The 18,454-nt window shown below is 42.7% G+C and overlaps 1 protein-coding gene across 3 annotated transcripts; it reads right to left on the minus strand.

Annotated features, from left to right (window-relative positions):
* Positions 1-64: 64 nt before the first annotated feature.
* Fbxo22 (F-box protein 22) lies at positions 65-18,448 on the minus strand. Of its 3 annotated transcripts, none has more exons than XM_010625918.3 (6): positions 18,432-18,448; positions 15,840-15,927; positions 14,878-14,973; positions 8,961-9,125; positions 4,086-4,251; positions 65-1,444 (listed from the first exon to the last, which is right to left on the minus strand). In XM_010625918.3, exons 2-6 carry the CDS (start codon positions 15,892-15,894, stop codon positions 1,027-1,029), a joined length of 900 nt encoding a protein of 299 aa, XP_010624220.1. In that variant the 5' UTR covers positions 15,895-15,927; positions 18,432-18,448; the 3' UTR covers positions 65-1,026. The 3 variants fall into 3 exon arrangements, with proteins under 3 accessions (XP_010624220.1, XP_010624229.1, XP_033611873.1); XM_010625927.3 differs by lacking the exon at positions 18,432-18,448 and adding an exon at positions 18,110-18,281; XM_033755982.1 differs by lacking the exon at positions 18,432-18,448 and having other exon boundaries at positions 14,878-15,024; positions 15,840-15,897.
* Between the last annotated feature and the right edge of the window lie 6 nt (positions 18,449-18,454).

The following is an 18,454-nucleotide window of genomic DNA, read 5'->3' on the forward strand; positions in this document are numbered from 1 at the left end:
TCAAATGTTCAGGGACTTGTTCCTCACCTGACTCTGCAGCATCTAAGTACAGCCAGACTGACACACCAAGCAACAAGATGGAGAGCAGGCAAAAAATAATCACACTATGTGTAAGGGGCAGAGAAATGCTCTGGGCGATGTTTGCCTAAAAATCCGAAATTCCATTACCATGTGAAAATGTTAAGAGTGGATACTGCGGACTGAGGAAAACATACTCTCTGCACACCTCTCATCTAAATATTTGTGCAAACAAATTCAAACTTGGAAATCATTTTACCAGGGGTATGACAGGATTGCATAGCTGACAGCTACCTACCATTCCAGGTTTCATCTACAGATTGAGTTCACATCCTTCATATACTTACCCAAAGTAATGAGATGCAAAATGCCATGTATGTTTCTTTGGTATAAGCCAAAATAAGGTAATATAAATTTTTGGTCTTCCAATTAGTTATATAAAGCTATAGGAAAAAAAAAACTTTTCTATGGTAATTAATGAGAAAAAATGAAAATACTTTACTACTAAAATTAGTCTTGGCAGTTTATCTGAGTACCAAAAAAAAATATTTTTAATTTTTATCAAATGTCAGTAATATCGTTAAAACTTCTGAAAAAACCTGGTGAAACAAATACAGCAGAGAAAAATCTTTCAGCCATCTGTGGCTTTTCCTCCTTTACAAAAGGGGGGAGGGGATCTTCATAATTTTGCTAACAGATCACCTACAACTATGAAGAGGTAGATGTAGAAAGTCTACTTCTCCAGCTGCCACCATTTAAAGTCACTTTACATGAGCTACATAATCTTGTGCAACATAACCACAAAGATCTGCCTGTCCCTGAGGCAGGATTCTTGGTGTTATGGTGTGTACATTTTTATGTTAAAAATTACCTCAGTGTGATCTCAGTGTGTCATTCAAAGCTGGAAAAAAGATCTAGCTGAAGTTATTTTTGTTTCAAATACACATATCCCAAGGTTCCATTTTCTGGAAAAGCCAGAACCTGAAGTTATATGCTGTGCAAGCTGCTTTATTTAGATGACCCCAGGTGAATGAGGGCCATTATTGTTGTATAGCTGTGGAACAGATCCTCATCCTTTACCTCGTTACACTTCCTCAGTATAAAGTTCCCTGTGACTATCCGGTCACATCCAATTTCTCCATTTCCAAAGAAGCCGAATAAAGGCACACTAGGAAAAAACTTTCTAAATGCATCAGCCTCAACATTGGCCTTGGCTCGGTAGTAGTGAAATCCCCGGCCAACACAGGCAAACATGAAGCCGATGGTGTCCTGCTCTGGGATGTTGGCTGCCTTGAGGCGTTGCATGGCCGCCTCCGCGGTCTTCTCATCATTGACGTCCTCGTTAAGGAGCACTGTGGCACTCTGGATTCGGAGCCCACTGAAGGACAATCCAACCACGCCAGTGGCATTGATATCTAGAGGGGTCCTAGAAAACAAAATTAGACAAGTTAGCAATCATGAAACAAAAATTAAACTATAAAATATCAAAGAAAAAAACCACTTGATTCACTGCTAGGGAAGCTGCTGCCCAGTTAGCAGCCTGTGCTTAGACACACACCCCAGATAAAAGGAAAATCATAGTGTTAAAAAATGAAATGTATTTAAAGAATGCAGAAAGCAGCTTAACACGCCTCATTTTCAACCACAAATACAAGGGGCTATGCACATTCACACAGACTTCTACTAGAAGGAATAGTTTTTAGGAACCTTACAGTTTTATTCATATACACAAAGTTTTCTACTTAATGGAGCTTCCTAAATTTACTATGTGGTGTCTTCCCCTATACCACCTTCAGTTATCAAATTCTGAAAGAGGATAATTTCTAAAACTTCAGAAGTTTTATGTTGTTTGGCCCATAACAAATATGATTATATTGCTTTTTGTCCGGGTTACTGCTTTAATATGGTAAGAAAAGACCAGATGAACAAGCACATTATTGATGTGCTGACCTGGTTTATAAAATTTCAATAATACACTGTTAGTCACAGTTGTAAAGCATATCAGTATAGGAGAACACCACTGGGGGAGAAACAAGCAAATGCCTTGTATTTCTATCACGTTTCTCAACATCTAAATCTATACAGTGAGCAAGATTCACTACATTATCAGAACCTAAGATTCAAAAAAGGTTAAGAAAGCAAGAATAGCCAGTGGCAAACCAACTGTAGAGCAGCAGAATCCCATTTTCTAAAGTCCTCTCAACTTGAAGACCTCTTATCTTTTGGTAGATACCAAGTTGTTAAGTGGGGGATTGTGGTACACAACTGTAATCCCAGCACTCTGGGAAACTGAGGTGGAAAGATCTCCAGTTGAAATCCAGCTGGGCAACTTAGTGACTTTCCAAGATCCTGTCGCAGCATAAAAACAGGCTACAGGGGTGGGGATGTAGCTCAGTGTGACCTCTCTGGATTCAATTCCTAGTAACCTTCTGCCCCAAACAAGAAACATCTGCTCCAAGTTGTCAATCTTTTGTTTCCAAGAAGTACCATTTTCAGGGTAGGTTATCTGGACATTAAAATGCAGCAGGGATTGATTCAATGGGATATACTGACACAGTATGAGATCCCATTAAAATCTTTGTGTTGTGTAAAGTGTAACGATTCTAGGGGATCTATTTTTCCATATTAGGTATAAAAAGTGGGTGATACCAAATAGACTTGCACCTCAGACTTGAACGTCTGTGAGAAATCATCACTGCATTCTCCGTATACAGTCCCCAGCCTAGGCCTGTGTGAGACCCAGTGTCTGCCACTCCACTGCCTGCCTGTCCTCCCTCACTGGCAATCCAGTGACCCTGTTTTACTGACTGCTTCCTTTGGTTCATTGATGCCAAGAGAGGTAGCAATGGGATTATTTTACCTTCCTCTCACACTAATCCTAACATCTTCCCCAAATCCTAAACACATCCAGAGAGGAACTGGTACTAGTATTTATAGGAGGGGTGGGTGGGGTAGGGGGTTCACTTTTCTAGCTTTTGGAGATGGATGTATTTTTATGAAAGATGGAAAGGGATCCAGCAATGCAAATGGGGGGGAAGGAAGGGGTTTGAGTAATGGCTTAAGATAAAAAAAACATGCTGTTATCACAGAAAGCAAGTTTTAACAAACAACAAAAACCAAAGATCCACAGAAGATCTACTACAGAATTTCTAAAAGTGTGCCAGTATAGTATCTGCAAGATGCTTCACAAAAAGGTTTTGTGACCAAAACAGATCTGAGAAATGCCACAGGTGATTCTGATCCCACCGCATTTCCAACGCTCTGACCATGAACAGCTGAGAGGTTTTCCCATAAAGATACACTAACCATATACTTCCTTCAAAGAAGAAACAGCTACGAAGGAAATACAGAAGTCACTGCAGTCTGGTCAAGAAGCAGAATTTCTCTATGTACCTCAGGTACCTCCTGGGACAGCTGAAGTCTTCCTCTCAGACCCAAGATCCTTGGTGTCTAACCTGGTTTTCAAAGAACTAGACTGAACTGTTTTCCAGCTGTGGGTCTTCTGTGCATTTGCTGGCCATGGCAAAGGCACTACTGACAACCGCCTCAAATAGCCTCCATCACGTATAGCTTGACTCGGGGACAGACACCAGCATCAACTGGACCAACCAAACACTGTTCAGAACTGCTGCTTCACCTTCAACACTGTCCCCTAACAACCCATGCCTCCTCGACAGAACACTTGACTTGGTTTCTGTGTGAACCTTGGCTCTTGATTTTCAAACACATTCTGTACTCTAATAAAAACTGTACTCTGCTTTCATTGTAACTTCATGTATGATTTCTTGGTTTGCAAAGGTGACATACTAAGGTCACAGATACTACAGCCATCCCTGGAAAGCTCAATAAGCAATGCTGAAAGCCAATGTTAAAAGCACGCATCTAAGAAAACATTCTTAAAGAACAATGTGTATAAATGTAATTCTTCGACTGTAAGCAGAATTATGTTAAGACCCTTAACCTACGTCTATCACAAGAGGAGGTAGTATGTTAGCAATTCTCTAAACATTCTTGACCAAAGTAATGAAAATCTGCAACTATTTCCCTTGTCTGAGGCACAGACATACTTCTCAGAGGTCAGTGACAACAGACTGTCCACCTGGCCTCCAGCCAAGATGATATTCATGTTGCTGAAAGTGCTGACCACACGCTGCAGGTAACTGCTGGCTCCCACCTTACAGCAGTTATAGCCAAACACAAGGACTACGCGCAGCTCGGGGTTATCCAGAAGACCTGCAGAGAGGCAAAGAGCAACAGTTAAAGACACTCTCAAAATGTTACTTCTAATGACTGGCAATGCTAGTAAAGTGCAATTTTCCCATTTTTATAAACTTTAATACCATCCAAAATCTTAGCTGCAATTAGAATTTTTCTATTAACAAAACACATGCATGTAACATGGAAGTCTGGAGGAGGAGGAGGAGGAGCACAAGTCTGAGCCCAGCCTGGGCAACTTGAGTGATTTAGCAAAGAGTTGGTCTCAAAATTTTAACAAGGGACCAGCGGATATAACTCAGCACAAAGGCCCAATCAATTTCTAATACATCTGCCAAATAAAAAAACCTTAAATGACTATTGGAAAACAATACAATCACTACATCAAAGTATGGAAGCAATTGTGTCCTGAGCTGCAGCTGGCAGCAGAGATGGCAGGGCCCAAGGAAACTGAACCTCTGGCAATCTGCTTGCAGAATGTGGACTTGAAATCTACCAGTGTCATCAAACAGGTAGCTTCTGGACAGGAAGGAAACTCCAAACCCCACTTATGCTTCCCCAGATCAGCTTCCTTCCTAACAGACCAAAGAGGAAGGTGAGGGCAGGAAACGGGATGCACGGCTGAGGTGAGGGACCAATGGCTGACACCAATCAGCACCAGGGACCCTGACCACTTCGGAAAGACTGTCTTCCTCTTTGTGCTAACCTTGCTGGTTCTGACAGAACAGTTTTTCTTAAGAACCAATTTTCAGAATGGAAGAGGCCCACAGATACAGTAGCCTTTATTTTATAAACATGAATGCCAATACCAGAAGTGACAGGCCAAGAACAGGCCATGCTATTCAAAAGAAAGCTAGGAAATGACTTAGGAGCCTCCCGGGTAGGCAGTCTCAGGCCTTCCATGGGAACAGTGACAGGAATGTAAATCAGTACCAGTCCGGGACAGCCAACACACACTGCCATGCAGACAGCTGCTCTGTTTCTCAGTGTCCCCATGTTGGCATCTTGGCTCCAGGTCACTTTCTGGAGCTCCAGGCCCAGATACTCATGGTCTCCCCCTCCATCTCAAACCCAATGCAGTCAGACAGACAAGTTCTTCTTGTCCACCCTTTATCTCAGCAAATGTGCAGCTCACCCGAGGGGGAACCGGTGACCACCCACTTCATTGTCCACACCTAGCCCCAGGTCAACCACAATGCCACCCATGCACCTCCATGTGTCATCTTGACTCTTACCAAGGCTCCTCAGCACCACCTGTTACCCCAGTCCAAGCTACTTGCCTCCTGCCCGAGTAACTACCACAGCTTCTGATTCCCTTCATCTACTTTTATAAAGTTAAACATTTTAATTGACAAGTAAGACTACAACTATTCACGGCATATGACATTTTAAAAATGTGTACACTACTGAAGTATACACTCCTACTCTGAAATACATACATACATACTGTATGGATAAGCAGAGCTGAGTCCCCACACTACACAGCCAGAGATCTACTCAATCATGGCCCTGGTGCGTGGAGACTCCTGGCTTCATTGCCCTTGCTCCTTGTCTCTGCAGCCCACCCAGCCCCTGCCTGCTGCTGCCACTTCACTGCCTGCATATCTGTCCCTTCTCCCCAACACACCAGTCATCTTTAGGCTTCCGGTCTGTGATGGGGGAACCCAGCTCTACACCTCAGAGGAAGTGTCAGGTTTTCTACTTCCTATTCTGAGCTCTTTACTTCCTACTGCTTCTCTGGCAGCAACCTAGAGGATAGGTGAATGCCTACAATACCCTCCCTAGGGCTGTCAGCTGTCCACCTTCCTGGCACCCCAGACTGGATGAACCCTAGTTATATGCCTCTCCCAGTGGCTCACGCAGTCCTCATTGCTGACCAGGAGGCCCAGAAGCAAGATGCTGTCACAACAGTTGCCCATACACAGTGTGCACACAAACAGGTTTTCAGTGAATGAACACTGGCTTTTTTATGAAACTTAGGTATTTTTGCTTTTATTCCTTAACAATGAAGATTTTTGGTAAGATTTCTCCAAAAGTAACATGTATGTGTGAAAGTATATGAACTGATACTGGATCAGATACCACAGCTGCTATACCCAAGGTATACCCAGCAAACATCACCGTCCAACAGGAGGCCTCCTCTCAGGACGACTGAAAACTGTCAGAATGCGGCGCTGCTTTTTGCTCACTGTGAGCTTTTCATACCAGATCTTAGTCAATGTCATAAGCACTGTCATACACAGGAGCTAAACGTGACCAACCTCCCATCCTCCTACAGCTCAGCCACCCCTCTCTGCAGTCTACAGATTTACCTGCACTCGGATAGCAGAGCAGATAGGAGCCATTAGGCCACGGTACTGTCAAAATCTAAAGTATTCACACTCTGGCCTGCAAGGAGAATCTTCCCCAGCCCCCAAGTGACCCTAACATGACTGGAATCTCACTGTTACAGAACATAGACAAGGACCTCACCTCACCTGCATCAGGACGCAGGCTGGAATTGCAAGGCAGGTACATCCTGCACCCAAGCCTCAGCTAGTCTACACTGAGAAATACGTAACATTAGGACACAAAGCAGTTCATGAAAATGAGATTATCACCTAGCAACACTTTAGAATAAGCCCAAGCTGCTGCCGGCAACAATTCAGAAAAGGGGACTACAGGAAAGCTGGTACCTAGACAAACCAGGGGTTACCATGTTTCCAGCAGCACAACTCACAATGGCCACATTATGCAACCAGCCTGAATCTATCAACAGATAAATGAATAAAGAAAACAACAGGGTACTACTGCTGCCATAAAGAAGGGTAAATGTCAGATGCACCTTGAGATCACAGTGTTTAAGTTAAATAAATCATACACAGAAGGGTAAACATCACATGAGAAATCCAAGCCAAGACTGACATGTATAATGGATGTTGGACAATGGGAAGAAAACATTCTAATGGGAAGGGGAATAAGGGAGGAGGAAAGGAGAAAGGAAAAGGGACAAGAAAAAAGTGAAAATAGAAGGAAAAATGGAAACAAAGCTTTTGTACATAGGGGAGGGGGCTTGGGGGGAATGGGATAAAATAAAATTTATTTTAAAAAACTGATTTAAAGAAAAGAGAAACCCAAGAAAATGTAAAGCACAAAATAAGATAGTAGGAAACAGAGGTACACTTTGTGGAGATGAGAAGAGGATCTGAGAAAAGGGAGAAGAGAGGGTAGAGGCAGTAAAAATGACCAAGAGACACTGTGCATGTGTGCCAGGCCCCAGGATGCACGCAGTCATCACATGTTGCGAGCAACTGCTTCAACTGTCTCAAAGATCTGGGCTGTTTTCCCTCAGTGTCCACACACTCATACTTGGTACCAAAACGCAAACATGGTGTAACAAAAGTAAATTTTATCATGGAATGGATGCTCTCTTCAGTTTCAGGTATTGGTTCTTTCTTCCAAGCTGACCAAAAGCAAACCTTTTAGAACTTTCTTGTGTGTCAGGATCTGAGAGACAGAGGAAGAAGCTTCCCTGGGAGCCCCGAAACCTCTCCAGACACAGCAAAAGCTTCACTGCCTTTGGCAAAAGCCAGAGAACAAGCTGCAATTTTTCGTCCCAGCCCTGCTGCTCCCACCCAACACTTTGGCCCACATCTCCTGGGCAAACCCATGACTGGGTTGCTGCCCCCCACAAAGCAGTAACCATCTGCTGATTTCCTCTAGTCCCCTCTTTGCGCTGGTGTGTTGTTCACTCAGTGCTCAGTACACAGCTCTGCAGGTAGCTGCTTTCACCTTACAGAGGAAGAAACGGGTCAAGGGAAGTTATGAAACCTGCCCTGCACCCCTGCATTCTCATAGGACCTTGACCCACCACCCAAAGTCCCTGCTCAGGCTCCCCACATATTCCTTCCTCTCCCATGTGACCCAGGAGCTACTGTTCCCACTCCCAAAGTCACTGCAGTCCCTCCTCATCGGTAGCCACTCACTCTGTTCTGCACTGTCAAGGAGAGTTAAAATCTAGACTCGTGTAGACCCTCCTTTTTTTCCTAATCAATAGACCAGATTTTCCCTATGCTGCTACCTGATCCTGTATTCCCACTGGGGCAGGGCCCCTCAGTCAGAAATTCAGCTGTGCTACCTACCTAAGCCCAGAGAGGGTAAGAGCAAAAGTAACCCTGCTGTGCTCCAGCAGCTCCTGCACCTATTGTAGCACATACGTCCCCCGAAACACCATGCAATCCCTCTCCTCCCATGACACCTCCTTTAACCACACTGTCTCATGTGTCCACATAGGATACCAGCCTGTCTACTGTGACTCACACCTTTCCTAACACTGTAAGACTGCCGGGCCTCTTCCCATCTTCCCAGTCCTTACTACCAACTTATTTCTTTGAAAACATCTTTAAATAAATGATTACCTAAAAAAAAGAAAAATGCCCCAAAAACACCTGAGTTTTAGAAAACAAGAAACTATTCAAAGAACAACAATTCCTTCAAAATTCAGAATACAAATTTACTTATCAACACAGTATTCTGGAAAATTTTTTATTTTTGGTCCTCTCGGGCTTTAAGGTAAAAATGCATGGACCGAGCCTCTGCTAATCGTCAGCTTGATAAGCCATATCCCAGGCACAGGTGGACTTAAGAGTCCTCCCAAGCGGCCTAACACCCACCATTCACCAGAACTGAAACAGAAAGGTTAGTTAGTGAACAAAATGCATAATTAATGACAAGAAACGGTAACTTACCCACTTTAGTAAGCTGATGTTTTTCTAAGGTTAACTTCTTTGGCTGCTTAATAAAATGAAAGGGCTGTATTTTTATTCCTTCAATTTGAGGAAATAACAGAGCAAAACCAGATTCTCCAATTTCTATTTCCTGAGGTCGATTGCTACCTGATCCCATTGGAGTCACTAGAAAAAAAAAAATTTTTTTTTAATGAACATACTCAATAAAAACTGAATTTAATTATGTAATGGTGCAAATTAACCAATCTCACCCTAGATAACTGCAGTTTAGGTCACTACACAATGGCCACACCAAATAGCTACTGCCAGAGTACAAGGTTTCTCCCACGCTGGCATTGTTAGGGTGACTGTCATGAGGCCTGCAACTTCCTCCAGGTGCTTCGGAATGCAGGGAAGGAAAGCAAATGTGGTATTTTTACAATCACCGACCTCAGATGAAAATGGGAAGGTGTCTCCTAGTCTAGTATCCTTCAACCTTTCCATGGCTTGAAGCTTTTCAAACAAAACATTGAGAGGACACATTTTCACAGCAATTGCACTTTTAAAAAATTTATCCTAGAAATATCTGATAATTATACAAAGTGTATATATGCACAACTATTTTTATCATAGAAATCTATTAGAAAATATAAAGGAAAAAACTAAATCTCCTACCCTGGCATTTAGATGAAAATTTACATTGCTATTACAGAAGGCAGGCTCGGACACATAAGATGCATGTTTACTTGACACAGAAATATTTATCATGTGCTGTGAATTGTCAAGGCACATGTTACAGGCTGGATTTTGTGGTCCTTGACCCCTCAAATTCATAGGCTGAGCCCCCACTCCCCCACTGGAGAGAAGGTCTTTGCAGAGAGAGGTAAGATTAAATAAGGCCACAGGGTGGGCTTTCACTCAAGGGACTGGTGTCCTTGTAAGAAGAGGCGCAGGTACACAGTAGCACCTGGGTACAGAAAGGGCTGTGTGAGAACACAGGAAACACTGGTGTGCAGGCTCAGGAGAAACCTGGGCTGGTCCTGGACTTACAGCCTCCTCCCTAATAGGGAAAGTATGGGTGGTGTGCACCCTTGTGCAGCGCCCTGCGACAGCAGCCCAGCAGTAGGTCACATCCTGGTTTACACAGCATACAAAAACCAAAAAGCAACACCATGTTAACAGAGCGGTTATCTTGCATTAAGTTTTGTTTTGGCTTTACCTGTATTTTCTAATTTTTTTCTCATTTAATAATAAATGAATATTACTAGTACAGTAAGTCCCCAACTTACAAACAGTCAAGCTGCAAACTTTCTGATACCAATGGACCTCACCTTACAAACACTTGTAGATGCAAACAAATCATGGAAGTAGATCACATATTTGCCAGACACCATCCCAGTTGCGCTACTGAGTGCTTAATATGTGTGATAGCGGACAGTAGTACAGTGCTCAGTCAGAGTCCAGGATGTGGAAGGGATGGTTTGGAAGCACAAAGCAATAACCATGGAAACTAATAAAGTGAAAATAATTGCTAGCCCAGAAAAAGGCTAAATTTGCAAGGACAAATGAAGGGTCCGGAAGGCAATACATCTTTTCTTGTTTTTTGTTTTGTTTCGTACCGGGAACCAAACTCTGGACCCTGCGCTTGTGAGATAGGCGCGGTGTCACTGCGCTAAATCCCCACCCCAATGCATTCTTTGTTTTGAGTTGTTATAGCTAGTTTGTCAAAATTTTTATTAGATATTATTACATAGGAAAATTGACTTCTTTGACTACTGAGGACCTAATGGAGTTAAAGGCACAGTGAAAAGATGGAAAGAGAGTGAAGAGGAAGATGTGACTGAAGAACCAAAGAATATCACATCACAGGAAATGGCAAGAGGACTTTCTTTAATTAAAGAGGCTCTGTTAGTTTTCGAAGCACAGGACCCCAATGCAGAATGAAACACAAAGGTTGCAGCAGCCATTCAGAAGGCCATCCAGTGCTAGAGTCATCTATGATGAGAAAAAAAGATCTACTACACAGAGATCACTACACCATTTTTAAGAGGGTAGATAAAATAGCAATCAAAAAAACCTGTGTTAACATCAGGTGGGAGTGAAATTCCATCTTGCCCTCCATTTCCTACTAATGATCCTTCAGCTTCACCTTCTCCCCCACTTCCCCTCCTCCTCCAGTTAGTAACTCTTGTCAGTTCACTCCATGCAACTCTCCATATGCCAGGTCTTACACTGTACTGTACCATCATTTTAAGGTAACTGTAAAAGTAAAAATAGTTTATAAGATCTGTGTCTCTGTTTTTTATGCTTTACATTGTATATTTGTGTCAAAAGTGTATAAGATTCACTCTGATGCACTTAAGAATGAATATAACTTACAGATGTTCTCCCTGAATGGAACTGGTTGTAAGTATACTTACTGTATAACACAAAAATTACCTTTGTAAAAAATATGTATTTTGGGCTAGAGATTTAGCTCAGTGGTGCTGCACCTGCCTGGCAAGTGCAAGGTACCAAGTTCGATTCCCAATACCAGGAAAAAAAAAATATGTATTTGGCTTTTTAGAAAACAAAACCAGGGCCAAAAATAAAGTAATACTGAGATCAAACCAAATACCACATAATATATTCTGAATTTAGAAACAGAAATAAAATTCAGACTATAAGGCCCTTTCTCCCACAAGAAAATATCAAAACATAAAAGAAGTTTTAAAAATGGGTGTATCAGGCTGCAAGGCAATCTGAATTAAAATTATAACAGACTTTCTCATAGAAATTTACAAGTTCGATATATGTGGAAATGCAAAGTATCCAGATAGCCTAACAATCCTTTAAAAAAAAGTCAAGACCTACAATAATCAAAATAATATGGTCTAACATAAGTTAGACAAATATAATATGCAAAAATAATTAATGATACCCAAAATCAGACTCACAAGCATGCAATTATTTCTTATAAAACTGAAAAGACATTTTAATGAGGAAAGAAAAGTCTTCAAATGGTAATGGAATAACTAAGCAAATGTATGGAAAAAATTTCCTACAAACCCCTCCCTTGTAGACACACACAATTCAAACAAAAGCTCAACACATTTCATAGAAGACTAAGAACCTTGTGACCTTGGGGTAGGCAAGATTTCTTACAGAGGACATAAAAATATTAACCATAAAAGAAAAAAACTGATAAACTGAATTTCTCTTTAAAAAAAGTTTCTGATCATAAAGACACTGTTACGGTGAAATATGAGCCACAGACCAAGAGAAAATATTTACACCTCCACCTATTAAGACTCCTATCAAAATACAGAGCCACCTACAACTCAGTAGTAAACAACTATTGTAATTTAAAAGTCAGTAAAAGACTCAGACATTTCACAGATAGCTAATAAATAATGAAAAGATGTTCAACATCATCAGTCATTAGGAAAATTCAAAGTAAAACCACTGAATTAGGAAAAGCAACACCACCAGTGTCCGGACGCGGGGCAGGTGCAGCCCTTCCACACAGCTAGTTGAGGGTGAAATCATGCAAGTGTGGAAACTGGTAGTTTGAGTTAAATAAACATCAACAATGAAAGCAGGCAATTCTGCTCCTTGGTGACTGCCTAAGAACTAAAAAAAGCTTCCACAGAGATTTTATGTTTCTCACACCTTTGCTCTTAATATCTAGGAACTGGAAATAACAGGAGGTCCATCAAAAAAGGATAAGGGGGGCTGGGATTTAGCTCAGTGGCACCCTGCCTGCCTTGCAAGTATAAGGTTCTGAGTCTAATCCCCGGTACCAGAAAAAAGAATGGCAAAATAATGGTCTACATCTATAATAAAAACACAAGAATGGTTTTTAAATGGGTCATTCATACACATAAGTGAATTTCTCAAACACATGTTAAAAATGTTTATACTGAGTCAAAGAGCCCAGGCACCAGAAGAGACCATGTCCATTTATGTGACATTCAGCAACAGGCAACTACTCTGTGGTCTCAGAATTAGAACAGGGGTTTTCAAAAGCATGGATTACCAGAACTGAGGGAGGCAAGAGCTCACTGGGTGATGGAAACAATCTGCGTCGAATACAAACCTGTCAACAGTCAGGATAACTTTATACTAAAAAACTGCATTCAAATATAGGTCAAATTTATCTCAAGTAAGACAACTGACATCAGCACCTGTAAAAATAAACAAATTTTCTCAAATTTGAAATTTTTGGAACCTACAGAAAGATGGACTAGGAGTGAATGGCTGTTTAAGAAAAACAACCACTACACTGAGACCTGAGAAGGAACCAGGAGGATGATCTCATGGAAGTTCTGTCTGGGCCCAGCAGAATGGGCTCAGAGAAGGCCAAAACCAGAAAGCTGGTCGGGGGGGCAAGAAAAGACCACAGGCCACCTGTCTGAGGTGACATCAAGGGCATGAGAAAAGACCGGACCTACTGCACAATCAGGCAAGGATGAAGGGAGGCTCAGATGAAGAATCCCACCCTCTCACAGCAGGGTCATCACCCTGAATGGAACTGGCTGTAAGCATTCTTACTGTATAACAGAAAAATTACCTTTGTAAAACATATGTATTTTTGGGCCGGATAGCTCAGTGGTGCCATCTCCCTAGCAAAAAGTTTCCAAAGGAGAAATCAGGTCATGTTTGGGGAAGTGACAGCTCCTCCAGCCACAGTGCAGAGGAGACAAGAAAGCAACATCAGAAAGGATGGCTAGGGTCCTGTATAGGCATTTTTTTTAAACTAGTAATGGGAAAGTGAGACCAATCATTTAAGAATAATTAAACGGTTTGAAAAAAAACAAGGTTACTGCTATCATTTCCTAATTCCAACGAGAAGTGACGCACACAAGCAGTGGGGAACCAGTGGCAGAGGAGGAAGCCGTACCTAACAAGTAGCATTTGTGCCTGAAGGTATTGAAGTCCTCTGCTTCACCATCCAAGTCACTCAGACATAGCAAGTCTTTCAAGGACAGGCACTTGCTGAGCACCAACTCTGTGCAAAGCCCTGGATGTGACCCCAGCCCCCACCCCAAAAAAGTTTTCAGTGAAGATTAAAACACTGTTCAGGAGTATGGAGTACTACCAAGTTTGAACAAAGAAAATAGTAATAGCTTCCATCTTCTGTCTGACCCTCTGTGAAGTCACACTCGTCTACTCCCCCAAGAGATGAGATGGAATCCACAGCGGCCAGGAACTACCCCAGTCAAAAGGACAATGCAGCACTGACTCCCAGGCCAAGCATCTGGAACACTGCACCACTACCGCCTCCACATATCTGCTCCCCATCTGTCACTAGAGAAGAATCAAAAATAATAGCAGCAAACCAGGTGTGGCGGAGCACGCCTGTAATCCCAGCACTCGGGAGGCTGAGGCAGGAGGATCGCTGTGAGCTCGAGACCAGCCTGGGCTAACATAGTGAGTTCCAGGTCAGTCTCAACTACCTAGTGGGACCCTGTCTCAAAAAACCAAAAAAAAAAAAAAAAAAAAAAAAAAACAAAAAAAAACAAAACCCAAAACAAAAAATACAATAATAAATAGTAATAGTAGCAGCAACAGCAATTTTACCAGCAGCCAAACATGCAGAGAGCACACTCTCAAACTGGTAGCAAGCAACCAGCAGATACCAGCAAGGCCCATCACCCCACCCACTAGTCACAGACAGGACCCTCAAAATGCCACAAATCCTTCCCAATGTGGGGAAGCAAAACGAGAGCTTCTCCTCCCCAGAAAAGCTGCTGGAATGAGCGGCACCACATCTGCTTCACACAAGAATCCCTGAGATTTGAAATCCCAAGCACAGCTTAACACACAGAAGTCAAGTGTCACACGGAGCCAATGACCAGAAAAATAAATGCACTTCTCAGCTACAAAATTATTCACCAAACTACAGGGCCCCATATTAAAGCAAGGAGGAAATGATCAAATTGCTGATTTCTCTCACCTACAATTCCTGGGGTCACAATCCCAAGGACTTGGCACTGTTTGGGGAACAGCTTCTCAAGGGCAACTGCTGTTTCCATGCTCATTCTTTTCCTTGCTGTAATAACACAGTAGCAAAATTACTGAATTCATCCACTTAAGGTCAGATCTGACAATGCAAAAAAGGGGCAAATATTAGACACCATCATGCTTTATAAAAAGTCTAAAAACTTGATTAGAAGTTTTCCCATTTGGGCTTCTTCTTTGTATTTACATTTTAAATCTGATCTTCAGTATCATTAGTCTGCCTCTGCTGTTTTATTCTGTTTTCACTCCTGTGGCAGCAAACTCAGCAGCAGCACCTGAATGTAAGGCTTCATGTTATCACATTCCTCTGTTCGAGCAACCTCACAGCTGAACTGCACTGAGCCACAGCAGCTGAGTCAAATCACACCAGGATCACCTGAGGGAGCCCAGCTCCTGGCCACAGTGCCTCACAGTACTTGGCTGCCTTCCCCTCAGCAAGCCAAGTCAGTCAGTCAGAAACAGGACCCCACAATGCAGCACTAAGAGGCTAGAACAGCTCAAGTCATACATCCTGCTTGATGAGTAAAAAGCAGAGTCTGGAAGACTACAGTATTTTCAAAGTGAACTGTACTGAGAGGTTAGAGATCACCTGAAGTACCCAAGGCTTCTCGAGGTTCAAGACTCTCACATACACACACAGTAGCTCTGGTTGGGGACCATGTGATATGCAACTTGAAGAGACAGAAGGAAATGGGGAAAAAAGCCAAAATCTCTCTTTTTTTTTTTTTTTTTTTTTTGAGACAGGGTTTCACTAAGTAGTTGAGACTGACCTGGAACTCACTATGTAGTCCAGGCTGGTCTCAAACTCACAGCAATCCTCCTGCCTCAGCCTCCCAAGTGCTGGGATTACAGGGTTGCACCACCACGCCTGGCCCAAAATCTTTTTTTAATACTTACATTTCACATGGTCCCGACGCTGCTCCTGACAAACAAATGTTTCTGAATCGGCCATATATAGAACCGTCCTTGGTAAGATGTGAACATTCTGCAATGAAAACAATCAGCATCGGATGCCATGAATCACAGGGTACCCTAATTACCTGGCTCAGAGGCTGCTGCCTACCTTCCCTCCATCAGTGTTGGTGTCTAAGGACAATGCTTCAAATCCCCACTCAGGCCACGTGTTCCCAACTTAGACAGGGGAACCCATTCTTCCTTCAAGTTCAGCCCATCCCAGCCCTCAAGACACTCATTTTCAACACAGTAATTTAAACTTAGAATAAAAACAGGAAGTGCCAGCAAAAGGTGCCACTTGTCTTACTTGAATAAATACCATGGTTACAGAAGATTCTCACCCCTAGGAAGGTGCAGACCCTGGCTGTGTTACCCCTTTCCCCACTGCCTCCAAATCCTTTACTTCTGGCCTCATCCACTGGCTTCTCCTGGGACCCTCAGTTTACTGATAGTAGAAACCCCCACTGCCACAGGTGCCCTGCTGCTCTCTTCCTGTCCCATTTATAGCCACCTCCTCTCCTGCATTGCCTCTGTACTGGGTCTGTGCTCCTGCCATCTTTAGAGCTCAGTCATTCCCACTGGAGTAGGGTCACAAAGACATTGATTTCTCAGCTTCATTGTTAACAGGCAAGAGCCACAGAGGCCAGGTAACAGAGGGATGGAAACACTGTCCCCGGGTCAGGATGGCACAAAGTGCTTGGCATATGGCAACACCTTGCGTGGGTTAGATGAGAAATGTTGCTCCATTCTCACTTGGGCAGTGTTGGGATGTTTCAGAGTCAATTCTGGATAGTCTTACTTGTACAGACAGAGACACTGTGGTGACTTGTGGCCTCTAGGTTGGAACACAAGGACACAGTTTCCAGTTTCTTGGAGCCAAATAACTTTAAAAAAAAATGTAAACTGGTTGCCAAAAATTTTCTAATTCTCCAAAACTTTTAAATAAAATGTGGGTTTCCAGAATCTTTTGCAAAAACAGAACATTCTGGCAACATCAGAACTGAGGCTATGGCCCACCGGCCACTTCCTGACCTCACCACCTCAGTTTGAAGTACCTGATGAGAGAGCGCAGACACTGTGAGAGGCCAGGCCTCCACGCAGACTTTGTCCTAGACCAGCAGAATAAGCCTACAAGGCTTTTGGCCCTTAGGTTTCTTATTCGCTAACGAATTCTTTTGAAGTCTAGGACTGAAGATTGTATTATTCTCTTTTTGGTCACCCACTGAAAAGCCAATGCTAATTCTAATTCTCAGGAGAAGCAGCCAAGATGATCTCAAAATGAGAATCTTCAAAGCACAATGCAGCACAGCAAGGACCCTTCCATGCCCAAAATAGACAAATGGAGAGCCATTTCATAAACTGCTTAGTGGTCTTTAGTTCCAATAAAAAGTTAAATCAACTTTGTTTATGGCTCTCCCAAGGCTATACACTTGGTAATAAGGAAAACAAAAACAGCATGTCTGGCTTCCACAGGGTTCAGTTTTTGTCTCACTGGTAGTTTAATATATAAAACTTCAAGGCTAACATGAACCTTAATAATATTAAGATTAATGACATGTACTTATCTCTAGTATTACAGGTAATGTGCTACATGCACCATATTCTCACTTTTTCACCTTTCTAACAACTCCATAATGGTATACTTTACAAACTGTAAAGTTCTACAAAATGTCTGCTATAACCAAATAATGAAAACTACCACATGGTTTTTTAAAAATTTAAAAAAACAAAATACAGTTCTCTTCCCCAAAGTAAATTTTTGGTGACATTCAGCTTATTACCCTGACTTTGTATTTGATAGTCCAGATTATAGTAAACATAATTTCATAACCAGCATTTTCACTATCATTAGTTTTTCATTAAATGCTCCTTGAAGTTGATCATTTAATAACTTCACTTTTGAAACATTAAGATGTTAATTTCCATTATTATAAATGATGTTCCATAGAACTCCTTCACGGCAGTCTTTGCTTGCATTTTGAATTCTTCCAAGTGACAGCTTTTGGAAATAGCAGAATTTGGGCCTAAGTGCCTGGAAAGGTGGATTTGGGATGGCCAGCAAGAACCCAAAGCGGAAGCCCGGGACGGGAGCAGACCAGTGCGCTTACCTAACCTAAATACATGAGAAGCAGGGAGGCCAGGTTTCTCCTGCCCAAAAAGGAGCAGAAAGAAAGCTGGAAAAGAATCGTATATTGGATGGAAATCGGATGCACCTGTGTGAACCTCAGCGTCTCCACCTGGAGATGAATGAATGGAAACGCAGATGTCTGCAGCGTGCACAGTGGCCTTGCCTAGGTGAGTGCGTCCCGAGGCCTCCACCAGGAAAACAAATATTCCACACACCACCACCACGCCGCAGCTGCACGGAACAGACGCAAATTGTTTTATCAACAGTCCCTGAACGACAGTGTTAACTCTGTCCATGGCAGTCACAGCAGTGAGGAGGGGCGACTTTAGGCGCAGAGGGGAGCGAGGGTCGACTAAGCGCAGAAGCACAAGCCCGCCCACGCGCGAGCCCGCCAGCGCCCCACTTGCCTCGAGCTCCTCGGCGACAGCGC

The sequence above is a fragment of the Fukomys damarensis genome, unplaced genomic scaffold (assembly GCF_012274545.1).
Source record: "Fukomys damarensis isolate Sample0158 unplaced genomic scaffold, DMR_v1.0_HiC HiC_scaffold_25, whole genome shotgun sequence".
Taxonomy (NCBI): Eukaryota; Metazoa; Chordata; class Mammalia; order Rodentia; family Bathyergidae; genus Fukomys; species Fukomys damarensis.